This window comes from Perognathus longimembris, chromosome 4, assembly GCF_023159225.1.
Source record: "Perognathus longimembris pacificus isolate PPM17 chromosome 4, ASM2315922v1, whole genome shotgun sequence".
In the NCBI taxonomy this organism is placed as follows: domain Eukaryota; kingdom Metazoa; phylum Chordata; class Mammalia; order Rodentia; family Heteromyidae; genus Perognathus; species Perognathus longimembris.
The window spans coordinates 82,121,173-82,145,742 of NC_063164.1; the positions used below are offsets into that span (position 1 = coordinate 82,121,173).

General features: G+C 35.6%; 1 protein-coding gene across 1 annotated transcript in view; it reads right to left on the reverse strand.

Annotated features, from left to right (window-relative positions):
- Nucleotides 1-24,570, reverse strand: part of Thsd7b (thrombospondin type 1 domain containing 7B) — an 873,729-nt gene that overhangs the window by 246,819 nt on the left and 602,340 nt on the right. The window contains exons 13-14 of the mRNA XM_048345548.1: nt 8,643-8,840; nt 4,798-5,061 (exon numbers count right to left, since the gene is read on the reverse strand). Coding sequence (XP_048201505.1) covers nt 4,798-5,061; nt 8,643-8,840 — 462 coding nt within the window. The remainder of the gene's footprint in view (nt 1-4,797; nt 5,062-8,642; nt 8,841-24,570) is intronic.

Consider the following 24,570-nt stretch of genomic DNA (forward strand, 5'->3'; position numbering starts at 1 on the left):
CATAGGTTTTATGACACTACAAATGGCTAAGATCAATTACCGCCTGGATAACTTATTGGTAACAGCAAAGGCATGTAAAATGTTAACTATGTGAAAAAGTTGAAAGCCTGTAAATTATCCAAAAGGATACTTTCTCTATAGCACCATGAATAGAATCAATTGATATACAGAATGAGCTACATACTCTACAACTAAACTGTAGGAAGGATAAAACAGATACTGACATTCCTAATTAGAAGTTTTGCTCAAGTTCCTTAACCATTCTGTTTCTTCATTATCTAATAAATACTTGGAATAATAGTATTACTTATCTGGTGCTATTTCTATTTATGTAAGAATAAATTTCTTAACAAACAGTGAATATAGAAAATCTCATAGAATACTGTAAATGTTCACTAAATACTAGTTATCATTAGTCAGAAGAAAATAAATTGAGGCATATTATAAATTAAACCACAAGTTAGTTGTGTGTATACACACTTATTAATATGCAGATACCAGGAATATATATACGTTTATATAAAGAGATGTAGAGTGAATTGGATAGTTATAAATTAAATATGAGGACAACAAATAGGATTGGGAATACAGGCTGAAAGGGAAAAATAATAAAATGGAATTAAACTAAAAACAGGATGTGCAACGCTTCAAGACAAGAGCATTCAATTCCATCTCTGAGGGAATTCTGAATATGAGACACTGAAAATGTAGTGGGAATCACAAAGAAGTGGAAAATCAGGCTGCTAATCAAGAAGCAGGAGACCAAAACATACAGCCACATGTGTCTCACAGTGGACAGCCTAAATAAGCAAAGGCAAGAACCTGGAGCCACTGTGCTCTTCCTCTTGAAACACACCAGGTTCTCAGCTTCCTGAGCTGCCTGTGTATCCAGCAACAAGTCTCCAAACCTGAGGTTACTTCAGTGTGTTCTCCTGGTTTAAAATTTAAAATAGCCTTTTCACATCAAATTGGTTTAGTACCATATACAGAACATGGACCAAGAAGGTGATAAGGCACTTGTATTCACTTGAGACACAAACATAAGCCAGGGATTCAATCAACTGAACATCAAAAATATTCGGTGTTTGGGAGGGTGGGGGAGGGGTCACAGTAAAGGTGGAACAAAGGGTGAACAAACACAACAGTGGTACTTGCTACACCTTGTGGGTGGGGACAAGAGGGAAAAACTGGGCAATATCAAGGGAAAGGGAGACATGGTTCAAACAGAACTTTATTCATCACATTACTCATGCGACTGTTACCTTCTGTATATCATCTCTACAATAACAATATAAAAAAGAAAGCTAATAAGAAATAAATTTAATGAACAAAGAAAAAAAATAAAATATTTGGAGAAAATTTACATCTTAGTTAATAGGTATAGACTTTTTTCCCTATCACAAGACTAAGCATTATAAAAACTTTTCATACAGCATTCATATTATTAGGTATTAGAGGTATTCTAGAAATAATTTAAATAACACAAGGATATGCAAATGAAGGAGGTAATATGCAAACACTATAGTATTTTATGTAAGGAACTTAAGGAAATAAAATAGAAGCTAGCTGCTGTGATTTATGCCCATATTCCTAGGAACTTGAGAAGCTGAGAATGGGAGAACTGTAGTTCTAGATAAAACAAAGGCATAGTAGAGCGCCAATGGCTCAAGCCTGTAAACATAGCTACTCTGGAGACTAAGATCTGAGAATTGCAGTGGGCTTTACTGAGCAGCTTCACTATCTGCAAATTGCTATGAGCTGGAAAAGGCCCATTCCAATTGGATGTTGTGTAACTTAGCCTGGGTTTCAAGCCATGGAGACATTGGCTGTTCTCAGAGAAGCTGGCTCTAACCTGAAGGATAGTGCCATAAAAAGGCTTAACAGAAACCTATCTCCATGGCTGACTGACAAAAATTTTTGAATGAACTATTAAAGAGTGTGAGAATTTTTCAATAGAGTAGGCACCATGTGTTGACATGTTCTTTTTTAGGTCAATTCAAATATAATCATAGACTTTCTCTTCCAATGGGTTTACTGGCAAGGAACAGAAAAGAAAGATGGTGTTATAGGCAGATAGGTAACTGACAAAAATTCCCCTGACACCCTTACAAAAATGTGGAAGTGAGATGGAGTTTTGCAGCTCCCCAGGCCATGTTGATTAATGGCTCAGTGCCATCCTGAGAGATGTCTCTCTGAAACAGAATGCTGATGAGAAGTACTTGGTCTTATTTTGTTCAACATTCTGATTAACAACTTGGATAAAGACACAGATGGCATGCTTATCAAATTCAGGGATGATATAAAGCTGAGAGTTATAGCTAATATTAGATGTCAGAGTTAAGATTTAGAGCTCCTAACAAGCTTGTATAATGATCTAAGAATATGAAAGAGAATAAAGATAAGAGCACAGTTCTGCATTGTGATACCCACAGGGCAATTGAACATATATACTCAGCATGGGATTGCAAAACTTTATACCAGTTACTAAACATCAGACTACAACTGCAAACTGAAAACACAACCACAGTTACTATACTAATTAAATAACACATTTTATTTATTTTAATGAATCATTTATCAAGTATTTGAGATGTCTTGCAAAATGAAGTAAAACTTGTAGAAAAAAAGCACTAAATGACTAAGAGAAACTAGAAAATACAATATTACACATTTTGTATTCCCATTAGCTTTTAACACATTATTTGATCATCTTATGTGGAAGAATGTGTGTATTCCTTGACCATTAGACATCTAATAAATCTATTGTCTTTTCATTTATACATCATATTTCTTCCCCATATTATTTTCTCTGATTCTCCAAATTAAATGCTGTCTCCTCTATTATTTTCTCATATAACATTGATGCTATTTTCTTTATGAAATTACATATTTGTTGTATATATACATCTTACTAAAATGCGTAACGATCATATTTGTTTATTGATTACATTATATGCCTAAAGTTTAACATAGTTCTTGGCACATAGTAAATGTTCAGTAAGTAAGTCCCACATTAAAGCTCTAATGAAGCAATGATTAAGAGTTTACAATCTGAACAGGAAAAAAGACATACAAACATAAAATTTAATGTAGCCCATAATCTACATGAAGGTATGTCTACATTTCTTTGAGTATTGAAGACATCTGGAAAACTTGAATAAAAGACTTCCTGAAGAAACTGACTCGAGTTGGGGCTCAAAAATGAGTAAGAGTTTACCTTGAGAACAAGATCCCTAACTGCAGAAAAAACATAAGCAGAAGAATGGAGTCAGGAAAGGACAGTCATGAGGAACACTGGAGTTCCAGTGTGGCAGGATCATACAGTATGAGATGTATGTCCTTGAACATTACATTGTAACTCTATGTGCCCTACCATTTTGCTGAAGGGAAACATCGGAAAAAAACTGAGCACAGTGATAAAAGGGGCTAGAGAATATCCTATAAATCAAAATCTCTCCCACACATGTATGTGCACACACACGTGCACACACAAAGAAAAAGCATGACATATTTACAAATGGATGAGGCACTATAAGTATTTGCAAATGTTGTGACATAGTCTTATGTAATCCATACTGTATATTTATTTTTAGCTGAATAAGATTAGTTTCAAACCAATGAGTGGAGGGGCCTATATTCAACACATAAAAATTCTTCCCATTTTAGACTTGCTAAGATATGTACTGCAGTAAAAGTTTCTAGTCAGTGAAAATGTTTAAGTGGGCTTTCTACCAACAACTGAAATAAAACTGTGTCATCATTATTGTGAGACCATCTCTTCCCATTTTCAACATCATTCTTATCATTACCTTATGGCTATTTTAAAACATGTTTGTGAATGTATATTTGTATGTATAGATAAATAGATAGTAGACAGATATTTTCCAAATTATTTCAGTTGTATATGTGTTTCTGTATGTGTGCATGTATTACATCTCTAGTGACTGTTTTACTTAATCCTCCAATAATAAAAAACTAAGTTCTTTACTTTTCCTTCATAAGATGAATCTTTCCCTTCTTAGTCTCATTATCCATCATTAACCAAATTTTCAAAATTATACCCAATTCCCTCCATTTTAGCACCTCCAATCAATGTCATCCTCTGGACTCACACACTTTTTCTCCATTTCCATGGTCTCTTCCAATTTTCACCCTCATAAGAACACTATGCTATCATAATCCAAACTCCAAACTCCCATCTTGTTGCTCTATCTTTGATTTTTCTCCTATCAAATCTAGCCCTAATCCTGAGAATAGCATTATCTTTCTGAAACAAATATGGAATCCTACCACATCTGGATTTACCACAAGTAAACAAAGGCCAATCTATCCAGGTGAAGCACAGAGTGTAAGATTTAACCATTCAAAATCAGATAACCATTGGTCCAAATCATCACTGAGATATGAATGTGTATGACTATGCTGTAAGAATGGCAGATCATTCACATAAGAGAATAATATATATATATATATATATATATATATATATATATATATATATATATTAAAAGAACCAGGGGGCTGGGATTATGGCCTAGTGGCAAGAGTGCCTGCCTCGGATACACGAGGCCCTAAGTTCGATTCCCCAGCACCACATACACAGAAAAAACGGCCAGAAGCGGCGCTGTGGCTCACGTGGCAGAGTGCTAACCTTGAGCGGGAAGAAGCCAGGGACAGTGCTCAGGCCCTGAGTCCAAGGCCCAGGACTGGCCAAAAAAAAAAAAAGAACCAGCTTCTAGACATGGACCAACCTCCTCAGCTGTGTCAATGTTCTCATCTTCTCCTTTATTTGCTTACCAGAGCTGCTGCAGTAAGAGGGGTCAACAGGTCTTCCATTTTTATCAGAGCAGGCAATAGCTCGCAAGTGCACACCTTCTCCACATTCTTTGTGGTCTCCTTGTACTTGGAATCCTCTCTCAGTCTTCTTTTTGCCTTCTGGAAGAATGCAGTCGGACCAGTTTCCATAAGGTTGGGATGTAAATATGTCACAAGGACAAAGTTGTGTTTCCAGGAGAGGATATAAATTAGCATCCTGGCATTTCTCCTTCTTTCTGCTTTTCCCTGTTCCAAAAGGAAACATAGATGTGTTAATTTTGTATCTGTTGTTTTCTTAAAGGTCATTTACAATTTTTTATAGCTCATAGAGTAGCAAACCTTAAGTAAAATTAAGTTTTACTTTTCTTTTTCATCTCATCTTCCGAGAGAAGCAAATCCTAGGATAAGTGAGCAATACCCAGGGGATCCACTTCAATTAATTTGGAAATTCAATTAATTTGAAGATAAAAATGATTTCTTGTTGGAATTATGTAAACAATATTTAGAAGATGTTTCTGACAATGTTACAGTTCTTTCCATATCTCTAAGCAATTCCAAGTTCTCGCAAATTAGAGTGATCCCTACATAGTGTATATGTGAATGATAAACAAAAGATGTGTATTGGACAGTTGAAAAATGAAGTTCTTAAATAAAGTAAAAAAAGAAACATAGTGGAAAAGGGAGAAATAGAAAGAAGGACAGAGTGAGAACAGAGATTGAGAGTGAGAGAATAAGAGGCAGAGGAGAGAGTACACAAGAAAAGCATTCATGTATAAAGTAAATAACAAAACAAATTTTTAGCAAAACAACGTGTACAAACAGATTCCATCTATATTTGTAGTATCCTTCTTAATTACTTTCCATCAGTGTTTGAAGAGGATTTAAACAACTTAGTTAATGCAGAAATTATTCTCAGAATGAGAAACACATTATCAACAGTCCTTTACTTTGATTACATTTTAATAAAAATCAGAATTAACTACTAAATCCAGTACCAAATAGCATTAAAATTGGTTCCTAACACAAATGTAAAGGTAATTTTCCAAATTAAGTTAGAATGTGTATCACTTATCTAGTTGTTTTGAGTGTACATACCTGGACTAATGAACTGATTCTCTCTAGCATGTTATAAACAACTGCTTTAATTACCACTCAATCTAAAATTTGTGATGATCTAATTTGGACACAACACACAGAGTACATAGACAATAACTAAAGTCTCAATAACATTTGAGAAACAAGATAAATATAACAGAATGCTGCATAATTTGTGGGGTGGTTTGTGTATGAGTCTGCATGCTTTTCATCCTGTGACTGAGCTGAGAGAAAGTGTCACACAGTTCTTAAATCTGAGCCTGTGATTTTCATCATCATTTATACGGATTCATTTATTAGGTTACAGATAGGTTATAAGGGAATGAATACAAATACAGGAGTTAATTCAACAATAATAAAAATAATTTGGGGCTGGGGATATAGCCTAGTGGCAAGAGTGCCTGCCTCGGATACACGAGGCCCTAGGTTCGATTCCCCAGCACCACATATACAGAAAACGGCCAGAAGCGGCGCTGTGGCTCAAGTGGCGGAGTGCTAGCCTTGAGCGGGAAGAAGCCAGGGACAGTGCTCAGGCCCTGAGTCCAAGGCCCAGGACTGGCCAAAAAAAAAAAAAAAAAAATAATAATAATAATAATAATTTTAATTCATTACTGAGTTTTTTGCCTTCCTCTGTTCAGTATTGATTTTAAATAATCCATGTGACTAATTTACCAATTCACTGACTCATTTTAGTTTTTTTTTTACAGTAAATGCCTTCACTGAGACTGATCAGTGTATGGTCACTTAGATGTGAAAACACACGAAGATTAGTCACCTAAAAGAACATAGTTAACAGTTCTAAACAGTCATTCAGTATGATTGTTAGCTAGAAGTCTGTAGAAAAATGTGTTACACTTTTCAAATATTTACTTTTATAAATGAAGTACATTTGAAATAAAAGTCAACTTCATATGAGTTTTCAGTTCCCATCACAAATGGTGCTGGTTTAAAAATGAATTAATGCTGCAGGATTTTCAGTGGTTTCCATTCTGATTTTGCAGGTGCCAAATATCATTAGCATACCTTCAAGAGGAAGCAAAAACTTGGGCACTACTTAGAAGCATTCTTTCTCTGTAAAGGAAGTTGTTTCTCATCTCTGAGATAAAAAGAGTGGCTAGGAAAACGGCACCTGTAAGTAAGTGTCAGAAAAATCCATACCTGTACTTCAAATCATCCTGGTCACACACACTGTATCCTGTTATATTATTTTTCATTGTAAGAAATTTACTTTATCTTACTAATGTAAGAAGTGTTGCATACAATTCTATACACATACTTTGTGGATGACAGAACTCAAGTATTGCATATTCTAGTTTATGTATTTATTGTGATTATACCATCACTTACAAATGAACATCTCATTTGTATGGAGAAATCCCGAGAAACTAGCTGGGAATATGGCCTAGTGGTTAAGTGCTCACCTCATATACATGAAGCCCTGGGTTCAATTCCTCAGCACCACATATATAGGGAAAAAAAAAACGGAAGTGGAACTGTGGCTCAAGTAGTAGAGTGCTGGCCTTGAGCAAAAAGAAGCCAGGGACAGTACTCAGGCCCTGAGTTCTAGCCCCAGGACTGGCAAAACAAAACAAAACAAAACAGAAATCCCGAGAAACCTATAGTCAATTAAGTAAAACCATTTTAGTAACTTAAATTATGAATGAGATCAGGTAAGTGATGAATTTAAAGGGGTCTTGAACAGATAAGTGTCTGTGCCTTGTTTTTCACTAGCAACAATTTTACCATCTCAATGATTATTCAGACATATTTCTTGTTTCACCATTCATCAAGTTCAGTTTTCAGCCCATAGAAACATATATGTATGCAGAAGAAGTTTTAGCTGAGTGTTAATGCCTCAGGCCTATAATCCTAGCTGCTAAGGAGGCTGAGATCTGCCAGGTTAGACAGGAAAATCTGTGAGACTTTTAATTCCAATTAGTCACCAAAAAGCTGTATGTAAATTGATGGCTCAAGTGGTAGAGTATAAGGCTTGAGGGAAAAAGCTAAGGAACAATAATCAGATCCTTAATTTAAGCTCTATTCCAGAAAAAAAAATAATAAGTACTAGCATACTAACTAGACAAGTAGTAAAGTATTCTACTGCCTCAGTCATTTGAATATTACATGCATAATTTGTTTCAGGACTAACTTTCAAATATCTTTTGCAGATGTACACAGAACAGATAAACAACAAAACACCATAGATTCGAAACTGATGTATGTAAGCTGAATTTTATTTTACTGAAATTTTAAAATATCAGATTGCTTTTAAGCTAATTGCAAAATGAATAAGAGTGCGTTAGATCTGCCTTTGATGTTATTTCTAAAGTAATGAGTGCTTTCAAGCTTGCTGAGTTCCTGGCATGCAGCAGACTTTCCATCATTATTTACCTAAAGTCGGTATATACACAAGAGGTGGTAAAAACATGCCTGGCAACTCAACTCCATGAGAGACACAGGTAGGAGGATCAAACTTTGGGGCTGGTCCCAGGTGAAAAGCACAAGATCCTATGTGAAAAAAATAAATGAAATAAAATAGGGTCATGGTTTGCACTTTGAATGGTAGAGTTCTCACTGAGAAAACATGAAGTTCTGAGTTCAAATCTCAGTACCATAAAAAAAAGAAAGTTAACACAAAATTTCTCTCAGTGAGAGCTTATAGTCTTCCTGGGAGATTCACAGAAGTACAGTTTGTCTGAAAGCAAAGAGTGACAGGTGCAGGTGCACTCTACCTGTGAGCTGTCGCCTCCTGCTTTGGTTGGCTCCACAACTCCCAGAACAGGGTGTAAACTTGGACCAAGGAGTGAGGGTACACTCTTCTCCTCGGCATGGCACAGTGCATTCCTGCACAAGGACAGGTATGCCATTTGTCTGCTTGAGACATTCCATCATTTCTGCTGACTGGTTATCATCAGAGATGCAGGAGACAGCTGGAAAAAAAGCACAAATTCTTTTGTTATTCTTTTGCTATTATTTTGATTAAATCAGGTACCTGCTGGTTCTTTGACAAAATAGTATAACTCCCTAATGTTTGAAATTTGTTTTTCAGTATGATTGCATATACTGTTCAATATAGCTAGCCTTATTGCTCCCTGGAAATGAAACTTTTATTGTTGCCATTGGAGGTATTTGAGGATTTAATTACTTTCATTATTAATCTAAACTTTGCATTGACAGCAACCAAATAACTTCCAATAATTTATTATACTTCCTGCTTATGAGCTTCTGATCCCTAGAGATTATATAAGACTAGAAAAAGAATCTGTAGGAGAGATGGAGATGAGCACAAAAGGGATAAAACTGTTTTTAAAAAGAAATCATGAGGACGTTACCCAGATCTTATTAATTTTTAAAATTAGTTTGTTGATTGGTTAGATGTACTTGCAGAATTAGTCCAATACTCTCCTCACAGTGTGTATTTAAAAAGAACTTTCTGCTTTCTACAAATATTTTTGTTATTACTATTTAATCATCACTGAAAATTTTAAGTCACCTTTTTACCAAGATGATTCACACTACAATTATCTTACCATGGCAAGTAACATTTCTTCCCACATGCTTTTCAGCTAGGATTACCTTCAGTCATATCATAAAATCACTAGTAATCTTGAGGTAAAAGATTGATAAAATTTTGGTATTCCCTTTCAATTTCCTAATTCTAATACCAGTATACACGGTTTCCAAAACACTCAGATAAGATTACAGAGATAGTGTAGATACAATCTCAAGAAGGTGATACAAGAATATCATCAATAGTAGAAACTACAGATACACTTGGGATGTTGAAAGTAGTTACAACTGTGATATAACAATCATTTCCATAAAATGGAATACCAAAATTGAGAGACAAAGGGTAAAATAAGATAAACAATAACACAAGCAATATTTACAAAACTGTTTGGTGTAAGTGAACTGAACACCTCAGGGGGAAAGGGGGAGGGGGGAGGGGGGAGGAAGGACAAGGTAACAAACAGTACAAGAAATGTATCCAATGCCTAACATATGAAACTGTAACCTCTCTGTACATCAGTTTTATAATAAAAACTTTAAAAAAAAAGAAAAAAAGATTGATAAAATTTTACTTAAGATTTTATTTGATTCTTTGGGTTCATGCCTTTTATTTTATCTATTATGAATGCATGATGCTCTGGTGCAAACTTTATTCACCCTGCTTAGTTATCAACTCTGTAAAACTGTCTTTAGATTCTCTAGATCAGCATTTCTGAACTTCAGCACTGCTGAATTTTTAGATTAGATAATATTTCTTTGTGAAAAGCTTGTGAAGAGTAAGACAGCAGCATATTGACCTTTTCTCATCAGAAGCTAACAGGACACACCCTTTCCAAGTTGTGACAAATGAAAATAACATCCCATATTTCTGGAAGGAGTGTGTGTGTGTGTGTGTGTGTGTGTGTGTGTGTGTGCGCGCGCACATGCACGCACACACGCAGGGGCGGGGGGGTGGTGGTGGAAGATATACCACCTCAATGCAGAAGAACTCCTGTAACTATATCGGCAGTTTTCATGGCACCAATCCAGACTTGCTGTATCAGCATGGCTGGTTAAGAAGTCTAAGAATATATATATATATATATATATATATATATATGCATATATAATATATATAATATAATACAATAATATATATAATATTATATATATATATTATTTCTAAGTGTCCTTTGTGATCTAGATCCAGCCCATATTGACTACCCATGTTTGGTTTGGTGCCACAAGGCACAATGTATGTTGATAGGTATTGTCTGAGTTCACTGTCATAAGGATATCAATTTAAGATCTTTTTATATTAGCACTCCTTAAAAAGTTTTCCATGTGACAGGTTTCAAGAGACCTCAGCACAGGATCGATTCTGTTAAGAAATCTTTATAAAACTTTTCAGGACATAAGCCCTATATAAAGACTTCTTCCAGTTACACATTTTCTTTATATTCTGAAAATATTTCTTTACTCTGAGTGCGACAGAGGACAAAGTCTATCTGAATATCACAAATCTCATTTCAGGACTGGTGGAAGCCAAAGTGATCTAATGTTTCAGGGCCAAGGAATTCACTAAGATGACAATGGCCACGAACACAATACTTCCCAGTGTGGACATCTGCTCTGTAGCAGGTGGAGCTATTCATTCCATATGAATTACTTCATGTTTTTCTTTGTATCCACATCTTCAGAACAAAATCCACTGAATATCAAGCCAGCATCACCTGCATCTTCTTTGTTGGAAATATTGCAGCCATTAATGATAAATATATATTACCTTAAGTATGGTACAAAAATTGCATGATTTGCATGCTTAGGTAACCAATTTGGACTGATTTAGTGAACATTTATTTTGCCAAGTTTTTCATTTGTTTTCCAAAATGGCAATGCATTGAATAATGATAGGGAAATTTAAGGGTTTCTTTAAAAAAAATCTATTTGAAATGTGACCCTCTAATAGTGTATATGTGAGGAAATTTTCAATGATAACTTAAACTATTTTATTTATTTTCTGTTTTTTTGAGTAAGTTTAGAATATGGAAGCAATAATAAATAATAATCTGGTGATACTTGGAAGTTCTACAAACCATTAGAATTAGAATAACAGTGCATTTTTGGAATTCTATATTCAAGTCTTCTGATTTGATGATGAAAGTACAGGAAATTCGGAAAAAGTATCAAAGGCATTTGGTGACATTCTCATTATGTATAAAATTGAAATAAAGAAAAATATCAACCACAAAAACAAAGAGTTAAAGAAATTTAGAACATTTTTCTTTTTTTTAGCTTGCTCATTACTAAAATTAGTATAATACAGCTTCAACAAAGAGTGTTAAAAATTCTAAACAATTTCTTCCAAATTGTACAGGTGCCATTAGCGCTGCAAATTATTGTTACCCTTCGTATTTGCTTTTAAATACCAATAAGCTAATAGATCTCCAAGAAAATATACATAAAATCCATTTCCTAGCCTCATTATTTTCCTGGTCATCCTCAGAATCTGAAAAATAGGCTATGGAGAAAACTTTTCTTGAATCTTCCTCTTGTCTTAGTGGTCACTTTATAAACACCATTGTTAATCAACAAATCAGCTATAACCTCAACCCATTCATTGCATTACCAATTCTGTGCCAAGAAAATCAGGTTTATCACTCCTGTATAAACCTGTGTGATTGTGTAGTCTAATACAGACAATCAAGGTCTCTGAGGACCAGAGAATACATGCAAAATTTAAGCATGAAGTTTAATAACACCCACTATAGACTCAGGTCCAGGTCCATTATTCTATAAATGAAAATTCAAGGGTAAGAAGCAATTGTAAAACCACAGGTCATTCAATCATTGGGATAGACTATGAGTTATCATTTGCAGATTCTTCTTTTATTGTAAAGGTGACCTACAGAGGGGTTACAAGTACATAAGTCAGGTAATGAGTACATTTCATTTTGAACAGTGTCACCTATTCCTATGTTTTCTCCCAGTTGTTTTTTCCTCCCAACCCTCTCCCCAACAAGTTGTATAGTTCATTTTTAACTTAGTGTCTGGTGAGTATCACTGCTGCATTTGTTAACCCTTTGCCCCATCATTTCTATGCTTCCCCTCGCTCTCCTTAAATCATATAAATTTACATACAAGACAAAAAGTACTGAAAGTAAGAACAGCAACAAAAGGGGAGAAACATAAAAAAGCAACAAAACAAAAAAAACAAAAAGTAAAATTAAAAACCTTCTGTTTACATTTCTTGGAGTTCATTTCAATAAATATCATTTTATATGATCATATGCACATAGCTACTGATCCACTGAGATCCTCTCCTAAGAATACCCCCCTTTGGTCTCACTGTGTGAATCTTTACAGTCCAGATGAATTTATCATGTCCAAGTGTAATTTTTTGTGTTTTACTCATCAGGTTTATTTGTAGATTCATAAACTCATTCTAATTACTACAAATAAGGAAACCATGCAACTTATGTTTCCTTGGGTCTGGCTGACTTTGCTTAACATAATTTTACCAAGTCTTTCCATTCCTTTCAAATGGAGCAATGTCATTCTTTCTGATGAAAGCATAGAATTTTGTATATAGATACCACACTTTCTTAATTATTTGTCCACTGAGAGTTATCTGGGTTGATTCCATAGCTTTATGGTAACCAATGCTACACTGGTTGTGCTGGTAGCTTTAGTGTGGCCTGATTGGTGGTTAATGTGATAAATTCCCAGGAATGGAATTGCTGGGTCAATACAGTGTGTGATATTGAGGAAATACTAAGAAAACTTCAGTATACTGGGCACCCATCCATAGCTCATACCAGCTACTCAGCAGGCTGAGGTCTAAGAATCATCTTTGAAGCTATCCTGGGAAAAAATAAAATTTAAAAGACTTTTACCTCCAATTAACGATAAGAGAGCCAAAAGTGGAGATATAGCTCAAGTGGTAGAGCACTATCACTGAGAAAAAAAAAATAGTGAGAGCATGAAACCCTGAGTTCAAGCCCTGAAGTGGACCCTGAGCTAGTGTGACTCCATCTTAAATGTAGAGCCTCCACTTAACCTGTTTCCCGTTCAAGGAAACACCCAGCCCCACATTCTGATAGAAGCCTGGTTCCTGGGATGTAAAGGGCTCTGGCCCCTATCTCCTGGGGCACCTAAATGCAAATGTTTCCTGTTCTTAAAGAATAAGCTGAAGCAGAACAAAGGTCAAGCAGCAGAAGAAAAACATGTTATTCTGCTGGAACACCTGCATAGTAGTTTGAGCCAACCTTCAATTTTATTGATCTCCCAATGCTTGCCCACTTAGAGTAAAAGGATAGGTTAGTCTAATGCAAGCCAATTTAGAGTTAGGATAAACAATCATAAACCTCCGGGGTTTGGGGTTTGCTGAGCTAAGTTCTCCCAAAGGGAATGAAACTTTTGGTTACCTGGTTCCTGTTTTACTGCCCCCGATCCTTCTCAGTGACCCTTCCTGTTTTGCTCCCTGCAACCCTCCTCTGAGACCCTTCCTGACGCCATGACTGCCTGAGACCCTCACCCTTTTGCTGAGAGTAAATCTGTTGCTGTCAAATTGTGAGAACTCAGAAACAGAAAATAGATGGTAATTTTTCCTTATCTTGCTTAACCACCTGCGCTGTGCTTTTTTGCTATAAAAGTTAGCCTGTAAGGCTGGGTGGGTTCGCAATTCAGTTCGGAGCCTGACTGTCCCTGGCTGGCCAGTGTAGGAACTCTCGCAGTAAAGCTGTTTTCCTTTTTTCAACTTTGTTGCAGTGGGCTCTTAATTCGGGACATTAGTCAGTGGGCTTTCTGGGCCTGCCAGCTGACTGGGTGGTCTTTTTCCCACTTCAGCCCCAGTACTAACACCAAATTTTAAAAAAGAGAGAAAAAAAATGAAAAAGAAAGCTGCATCATTGTAAAATCAGTACTGTAAACCAAACAAGGGACTGGGGATATGGCCTAGTGGCAAGAGAGCTTGCCTCGTATACATGAGGCCCTGGGTTCGATACCCCAGCACCACATATACAGAAAATGGCCAGAAGTGGCGCTGTGGCTCAAGTGGCAGAGTGCTAGCCTTGAGCAAAAAGGAAGCCAGGGACAGTGCTCAGGCCCTGAGTCCAAGGCCTCTTGAGCCACAGCACCCCTTCTGGCCATTTTCTGTATATGTGGTGCTGGGGAATCGAACCCAGGGCCTCATGTATAGGAGGCAAGCACTCTTGCCACTAGGCCATATCCCCAGCCCCTGATTCAAGATTTTTAACACTGAACAAATAAAGACTTTCATGTGAGGAAAGTGAACATTTCCCATCAAAATGTTTGTCATAATTATATCTGTACTCCTCCCTGCCTGATATGGTCACATCCAGTAGAAGTAGGTACCATACTTCTCCTGCTGAAGCTCAATTAATAATGATTTTTACATCTAAGGAGGATTTAGGCCAAAGGCTTCCTGAGTATTGCAACTATTTGGACTTTATTTCTGATTGGAAGGGAAGTAACATAAGATCAAAAAATACTCATTGGCTGGGGATGAGAAAAAAAATTCTTTGGAGGTTCACATTCATGATGACCTAGGTATTCTATCTGCTATACACTTGGGCCATTATAATGCTCACTTTCATCACTAACAATCTTTATTTTACTTGATCCATCTACTCACTTAATCACAAAATATGTGGAAGGAACTTTAAACAATTATGAAAGCATTGGTGTGAACATACACACACGTAATCTGTGTTCTTCTAGATCATACTTGAATGTAGTGACAGAGAGGTAGAGCCCACAATAGCAGTATGATATTGTAGTTTCTCTAAGGGTAAGAATCCAGGAAAAATTTGGTGTAGAAGAGAAAAGTATGCATTTGAGTCTTGAATGAAAAGTTATATAATGGACAGTCTGGAAAAAAATAAGCCATTACTGATAATTTTTCTGTCAGAGGGTTCATATTTAGTTGAACTTTGAATTTCAGGTCCTTCAGATCACAGCAAATCATTGCAGGCCACAATCTAGAGAAAAGATTTTACTTTTGGTGTTTTCAAATATTTAAAAAATTGTGCTATACAAGTGGGAAAGGACTTTGTATTAGTAAAAGAATAGACACTTATTTCTGATCCTTCCTGCCATGTGTTTCTGCTTGGATTGATTTTCCTAAAGGGAATGGCATTTCTTGGTTTGTTCAATTATTAAGCTTGGAGTATTGGTCTTCATTGGAGGAAAATTGTATTCCCAAGCAAAACACTTATAGATAGACCTAGGAGGATGTCATTATTGGGCATTGTTTGACATAGAGCTCTGAGAGAGGCTGCCAGGAACAAAGGGTTATCCTTTGTGGAAAAATAGGAAAGCAGGCATTTGAGCCATGCTGCTCAAACAACCACAGTCACTTGGGAAATGAGTATGATGTGGTGATCTGGAACCTTCTCGAACAATCTGAATAATCAAGATTATATGTGCCTAGTTACAGCGTTTAGCAAGGTACATAATACATCTAGGGAGAGTAACTACTTACCTTTCCCAGTTATTTAAATGTCTTCCCTTCTAGATATATAATAAAAAACAAATGCTTTGTCAGTGAACACAAAAAATCTAAGTATGTAGCAAAACTAACAATGCAGGGATTTTATATAAATTCTCAATATGTCTCACAGCTAAGGTTTTTTTTAAAAATAACTGCTATTAAAATAGGAAGATCACATGGCATGTTGAAAATAAATACAAACAATAGCCTTTTTTTCCTCTCATATTCCCTTCCCATGGTCTTACCCCTGCTATCACCGTAGCTGATCTTAGTACCCTTGATATAGTATATATGTGTATTAGAACTAGGGAAGGGAAAGAGAATACCAAAATTGAGAGACAAAGGATAAAAAGACAAACCATTCCAAAAGCAATACTTACAAAACCATTTGGTGTAAACAACTGTACAACTCATGGAGGGTAGAGGGAAAGGGGAAGGGGGAGGAGGGGGAAAAACTAAGGAAGAGTTAACAAGTTGGATAAGAAATGTAGCACTGCCTTACATATGAAATTTTAACCCTTCTTACTTCACTTTGACAATAAAGAAAAAAATGAGAATAAAAAATAAAGCATTTCTTACTCCTTCTCCCTCCCCCCCAATAGGAAGATCACACAGTTTAAATGATGAAGTCATCTGACTATTGACTAAACTGCTGGTCTTCTTGCCTCCTGTCAGCTGTAAGTTTTGATAGCAAATCATGATATAATAAGATTCTCTTTTTTTCACTAATGACATGCAGGGAACAGAGGTTACTAGCCTAGTGAAAAGAAATTATAATTTTCTACCTGAGAAGGCAAAATAAGGACTGCTACTTCATATATATCTACAATCAACATCATGAAAAATATCTAAATTACTTTCCTGAAGTTGTTTCTGACCAAAGTTCAACTCATCATTGAAAGAAGGGTAGAAGCGAATTCTTTCAAGGAGTCATGACTTCAAGGAAATGCATAATAAGTCAATGCACAGCCAATCAATGATGGCTCCATACCATGCTGAGGGTGAGGTACTTGCAGTGTCCCACTTCCCAGAGCCTAAAGAGAACACTCTACAGAAACATTACAGCTTCTTTCATCCTTAGAATCTGCCACTAAAGCATCAGTCCTGAATCAGGGAATGTCTCAAGCCACTTCTACTCCACTTCCTCATTTCTTTCATCATTTCCATTTTCTTCTCTTTACCCACCTTAGCAGAAATTGGAAAGCTTTTGATCTTTACAATCTAATAGATTTTTCCTGCAATACATCCTTGTTTCTCCTCAAACATATTTTTCTTGTCTTTTTTTCCCCTGCAGTCACAAGGGCAGAAAGACAAATGTGACTGAGGTAAAGATATAAATTAAGAATTATTTTAAAAACATGAAGCCTGACATTTACATTCTTCACCTCTAGGTGCTGAGTCTCAAGATATCTGAGCCTGTGCCTGGTTCATGTATTAATATGTCTCTTTTAAGGAACTGAGGCATTTTAGGTTTCTGATAAATAGAATAGATGGAATCTTTGAAGCATCATAGAGCAATCAGCAGGGATTATTGAGCCATGTGTCTAGGATGTTGGAGAGGATAAGTATCAAATGATGAAGGACTTACTATTCTCCAAGAGAACTGAACAGGACCAGTAGACTAGTACTTAAGCAGAAAGTAATCCTCATGTGATTTTGAATGGTAATTTATTATCAGAATGTGTAAAACTGTAGATCAAAAGAACAGAAATTTATTATCTTAGGGTTCTAAGGGTCAGAAATCCAAAATCAAGTTCACTAGGCTAATTCAAGGCAGCAGAAAGGCTATTTTCCTCTGGAAGCCCTAGAGAAGGATTTGTTAGTTAATCTTGTCCAGTCTCCAGACACTGTCTCACTAAGAGCCACTTTCTCCATCTTCACGTCCAGTAATGTAGTATTGACACAAATCTCTTCCACTGTGACAACATCTCCTGCTTTTCTCTCATAAGGACCACTGTCGTCAAACTGGACCAATAGAAACCATCTAGCATAATCTCATCTAAAGAGTTAAGTTTCTTTGCATGTATACCATCCCTTTTGCCCTACAAGCAAATTAATAACAGAATCTCAAAGTTACAACTTAGACATCTTGGAACCCAGTAGTTAGCCTGTCACACAGAGCATGATACATCCACTAGAATAACAACCAGGCTTACCTTACACATTCCCAGTGAGAAAAACAGGGTTGACACTCAGATTTCCTAGTTTCTGCTTTCACAACAAAGTGTGTGTGTGTGTGTGTGTGTGTGTTTGCATGCTAATTTCCTTTTTGTAGTCATTTTGCCAGATTTCCTTACATTTTTATGTGATAAACATAATTAAGAATATATAGCTACATTATTTTTTAAACTGTATTCATGAGAAATACCAGTATTTGGGTTAGACCATATCATAGAATTATGTCAATCCACATATAACAGTTAACTTATTAGTTTATAAACATAGTAGGGTAGTCTCTTTGCAGGAATATAATTTGTGTAGAGAATGGGATGAGCACAGTTAGAAAATGAGGCTTTCCACATGTTATTCTTTACAGAAAATGTTTTCTGTAGAACCTTTGCTCCAGAGATGCTCTGAATGACTCACTGGTAGGGAATAACAGCAGTCTTGAACTACTGCCACCTTCTACCTCATATTCAAGAGCCAAAAGCTGGCTTGGGATGTACAACTTGGTCACTGGCTTATTATTTGGAGAAGGATCTTCCAAGCCTACCTCTGTCTAGTTACCCAGGCTTCAGGGAAGGGGCCAAGGATAGTCTACTCCTCTTGCTGATCACTCTTGCTAGTGTGCAGTAGAGTAAATATCATCAGAAGTGTAATGAAGAGCAGCGAATATAACTATATAGCACCAACATTTCCATGGCACAGAGTAGGGTCACATTGGTTTTCACCATGCTAACATTCCCACTCAAGATCATACTCCATCCCTAATTTTCTGGACTTCAATCACTTGAGTTTTACACATTCTTATTTACTGGGTAAGTACTCTGAAAAATCTCTTTTTGAATTTATCTGTACTATAGAAGGTACTTTTGGCAGCTATTATACAAATAAACCCACTTGAAAGTTAAAGCCAGTTCTTGGCATGCCTCACTTCCCTGTTGTATTTAATCTCTCTGTGTGTAGGTTACAGCATGGGGGAGCACAGTATTTGGACTCTCAATTCTTCAAAGCTAGTATTTGAGGAAACTATGCACTTATTATTACATGCTGATTGACATAGATGCAACTTTTGAGTGGGAACAGCATGAGTTGTGAAAATTGAATTAAACAATAAACCTGTAATTGCTTGTTAGGGTGCTTTAATTGACTCATAAGTACCATATGCGAAGCTACGTGGCTGCAGGGGCCCAATTATAAGCTTCCTTATGGAAAGATACAACTCATTTTGCATGTTGGAAACATATTCCCCAATTACTGTTGCCCTCTCAGAAAAGAAGAATTTTCAAATAAATAAGAAATGCTTAGTAAGCTAATAGCATGTATAGTACTTCCTTAGGTAATGTAGAAACATTTTATTTATATTCTAATACAAGCTCAGAAAATGTGCAGTTGAAAAAGGTTCCTTTGCTTTTATTCCAAGGCATTTGTTGAGCCCTAGAGCTTTCTGTGTTCCCAGCAAACAAAAGAAATGGTCATAGCTAGGGCTGTTGGCTTCAAGCTATTTGACCCTTTACTGAAAAATATTAACAAAAATAAGCACTCCAGGATAAAAGGAAACAAAAATAAAACTATGAGAAATTCTTAAGTTAAATGTAAAGAATAGCTAATATTTGTGGAGGTCATAGAGTAGGAAGGAGGAAGATCTTACACTCCGTCTGTGGCTTGACTAGAAGGAATGTTAGAATTGTGGTTAAGTTACCCAGCCACATTAGGAGAAATTAATCAGGACTGACTGGCTCTAGGCTTTGGAAAATGTTTGCCAGAGTAGGAATCAAGAGTAATCCAAGTTAACAGTGTAGTGAAGTCAAGAAATCAGGAACTTCTAGCCAATTTGAGTATTGAAATAGTGACTTGCAGAGATTCCTAGAGCCAAGGAAGGAATAAACAAAATTGACCTTCTCTTAGACAAATGTAGCTTGGGAAAATGGCATGTTTACCTGAGAATAAATGATCTCCAACACCAATAATTTCCATCAGCCATAAAATGAAACCAATCACATAAATATAAGTTCATAGTTTACTTATTAACAAGAGAACAAGCTCTGAAATCACTCTTCCCCAAAACTAGATCCAAAAATACACACCACACAGACAGCAGTTACACTTTAAAACAATTTCCTCAGCTACTCCTTCCATTTGGATCCTCTTTAAGTCCTTTCTCCAATATTGAAATATTAAACTTTGTACTGAAAAATCTAAATAAATATAAACAACATTCAATACAATATTTGGCAGCAACCATCTAAATTAATATATAGCAGTTCATATGGAATGATGTTTACAAGTAAACCTATTGTATAATGTGGAGATTAGTGACTTCACCTGGCTTTATAATGTCTTCGAATAACACTGTTTTAATTAACTCTTCCATTAAAAGTATTTCAATAGAGAAGAATTATAAATCAGTTCAGTGAATGCTATGTGTTCTGGAGCTAGGTATTAGAGATGGTTCCTCAAGCATCCAAGAATATGCTAAAACCAACAAACTGTATTTTATTTAATTTAATTATTTTATTTTGCCAGTTCTGGGCCTTGAACTCTGGGCTTAGGCACTGTCCCTAAGCTCTTTTTGCTCAATGCTAGCACTCTATCACTTTAGCTACAGCATCACTTCCATCTTTTTCTGTGATTAATTGGAAATAACAGTCTCATGGACTTTTCTGCCCAGGCTGGCTTCGAATCTTGATCCTATGATTTCAGCCTCCTGAGTAGGTAGAATTACAGGCAAGAGCCACTGGTGCCCAGTCAAACTATACATTTGATTTGGGTTCATAGTTGTTGTGTTGTTGTTTTTTTCCTTCTTTTTTATTTTCAAAGTGAAGTACAGAGGGTCTACAGTTTCATATGTAAGGCAAATACATTTCTTATCCAACTTGTTATCTCCTCCCTCATTTTTCTCCTGTCTCCCCCAGCCCTACTCCTCCCACCCACCATGAGTTGTACAGTTAGTTGGTTTATACCAATTAGTTTGTAAGTATCGCTATTGCAATGGTTTGTCTTTTTATCCTTTGTCTCTCAATTTTGGTATTCCCTTTCCCTTTCTTAGTTCCAATACATGTATGTACATTATCTGGGTTACTAAGATCAGTTACAGTAACAGCAAGAAGGGAATATGAAAGAAAAAAGGTACGGTTTCACATGGCATGTTGAAAATCACTACAACAATGATATACCACTTATTTCCATAACTTGGGGTTCATTTTGCTTAGCATTATCTTATGTGTTCATACAGGTATAGCTATTGAACTCCTTGATCAAACTATTCTTTTTAAAAAGTGATTTTTATCTCAACAAAACTGCTATTAAAATTTCTAATTAAAAAATCCTCAACTTTAAATAAGCATATGTGATTCCAGAAGAGCTCACATCCCTTGTTACAAAAATCACATCAATTAAATATATTTCTAGAATTCCTAGGAGTCACAAGTGCTTATCAGTTCATAAAAATGTATTTGGACAAAAGTAGTGTTTGAACCCCTTCATATTAAAATTTACAAACAAAGTAAATCCCTAAGTATGGATTTAATATTTGGCAATTAACTCAGGACACTTTTGTCTTTACTTTTTGTTTGTTAATTTCTGTTTTACTTTTTAGACAGTGTTGCTTTATAGCCCAGCCCAGCTTGGCACTCACTATATAGCTTGGGCTAATATTTGAAATCACTGGGACTAAGTCTCCACAAGTGCTAAAATGATGGTGTGAATTGCTTCAGTTGGCATAATTCAATTCTTTTGATGTAGTTATCACTTATAAATTTTTATTTTACAACTTTTCTCTCCATTAAGAGAAAATAAGGATATCCAACTAGAATTTTGAGTCATATTGACCAAAATAGAACTCTGCAGCACTATCAGGCAGATGCAGGTAGTTGATTCTGCAGCATCGTAGTGATAGATCTGAATTTTTGATCATAAGAATGCTCAGTAATTAGAATACACAGTTTTCACCATGTAGTGACCATCAATAAATGTATAAATATCTATAAATCAATATCATTAAGTATATTCAAATTATGTTAAGTATTGAGTACTGATTTATCTTCTTGCTATATTATAAAACCCTAGCAGGTAAGAAATCCTCTAACTTTTCTTGTAAGTGCAGTTTTTCTTTGATTCTTTACAAATCACAGCCTCCTGAGAGAAGTAATCGGGTAACAAGTTGCTTTCTGGTATTTTTGAGCCATTTTTCTCACAACAGCTAAAAAGCCATCAGATCAGATGTTCTAATACTTCAATTCCTAAATTCTGTGGCTTGTGTTGAATAGAACACTCGATTCAAATCATATGGAATTTTTTTGGTGTATCTTTCACATACACAGAGAAATCTATGCACACTTGCCTCAGTAGGCTCTGACTATGCAATGTGCTAAAAGGTTTGTGTTCAACTCCTTATTTTATATACAAGTTCAAGGGAAAGGTATGTTTAAAAGGTACAAAATAACAAATATGCTAATTCACAGTGTGCAGAGGGTGATTTATTCCTTTTTGAAAGAATATGGTCAGTATTTATATAAGTTTCAGCTGTATCTCTGAAAACAGCTGTTGTGCAAGTAACTTCCAAATCAGCGATAAACACTGGGCTACATAGTTTGTAACAGGTGCTCTAGGGTTGACAGATGGCTATTCCCTAGTCACCTGCTGCACTTTCATAATGGCACATTAGTCACTCCAACAAATAATGATAGTTTTTTAAAATGTACTTATTCTTGGAGTGTGAAAGGTAAGACTCTATAAAAGCCTGTTTACCAGTGAAATTCTAAGCAATCTGCTAGGAAATAAGCAATCTGGATAATGAAGGTTGTATCATTTATCAGGAAGCTAAACTTTGCATTATATAACCATTCTAATAACAGTAACTAAGTAACAAATGAGATGAGAAACTTGAATTTGGAAATAATTTAGTGTTTTCTATTGAAAAATAGCTATAAGAACCCAATATATTAATTACCTTATAGCTATAGGAAAACAAGAAATCACTACAATATCCACATTTATTTTCCTCACTTATCAGAGGATACTGTGTTTTCTTATACATCTAGCAACATAAAACATTTTCTAAAGAGCTTAATTTCTCTTTTAATATGGTTTATTTTTCACTGACACATAGTAGTTGTATATATCTGTGGGAAATTTCAATATATAAAACATACAATGATCACAGTAAGGTACATGGTATATCTACCACCAAAACATACATTTTTGAATCTAGAACCATGATAATCTTCTGTTAGCTATTTTGAAAAGTTGAATTAACAATTATTAATTATAATTATTTTTCTGTGCATTAGAACATGAAAATTCCTTTCTTCTCTTGGATATGGATATTCCTTTTTTTAAACAAATAGTCCTCTTTGCCGATCACTGTGAGCATTCATGCTTATCATATAATCATCACCACTATTACAATATATTGTCTATTATCCCCAAAGCTGATGTCATATCAAGGAGGCATTTGTCTTCATTTTGTTTGATCTTTACCTGGTTAGACTCTGCCAAGATAATGCTTAAATTATTTTATTCATTTGCATATATTCTTTGGTCCCTCTGGAGACAATTCATTGGTGACATCCTTTATGAAAAATAAATTTTCTACTCTTTGATTCTGTTCTAGAATCTCAAATTTAATAAAAAGAAAAACAACCTGTAATACAAGTCTGAGTAATGGTGGAGCAGAATGTCCTTTCTGGGTACATCCATCCTAAGTCACAGAACTCAGAGACTTGTACACCTTATTTAGCAAAGAACAACTTGTTTCATATAATATGTAGTGGATTCCTCAGTTGTTCACAGGAAATATGAAGGAAATGAACCTATTGGAGAATCCTGTACTGAAGGGCTTCCCATCCACAATAATGATATTTGACTTCAGACTCATATTTCAATGTAAACTACCAATGTTGTACTCATGTGAAATTGAATTTGTTTAATGTGATCAAATCAAAATCAAATAACCTCAATTTCTTGGCTATATTTTTATATGATGAAATTAGATTAAAGCAAAAATGCCCTGAAATGTCTCACCAGGTATAATTTCTTTAAGTCAGGAATTTATGTTTTTAACCTGTGAGCACTGAAAAAGATTAACCATACATGTGACTATTTTAAGATAGGATTGGTTGGTTTTTATTTTTGTTGCCAGTCCTGGGGCTTGAGCTCAGGGCCTGAGCACTATCCCTGGCTTCTTTTTGCTCAAGGCTAGCACTCTGCCACTTGAGCCACAGCACCACTTCTGGCTTTTTCTTAAGATAAGATTGGGTATATTCATGATTTAAATTGCCAGGGTTAACTGAGCCAGGAACCAAATATTCTGATAATACATTGCTTGATACATTTCCTTCAAATCTTTGCACAAACCAACTAAAACTTCCTTTTGGACACAATTTTATGTCATGAATAGATTCTTTACAGCTTGAGAGGGTAACACGGCCAATCTGAAGAGAAAATCTGGCTTAAGGATTAGTAGCTTCATAACGCACTGGGCAAGAATTTTGGGA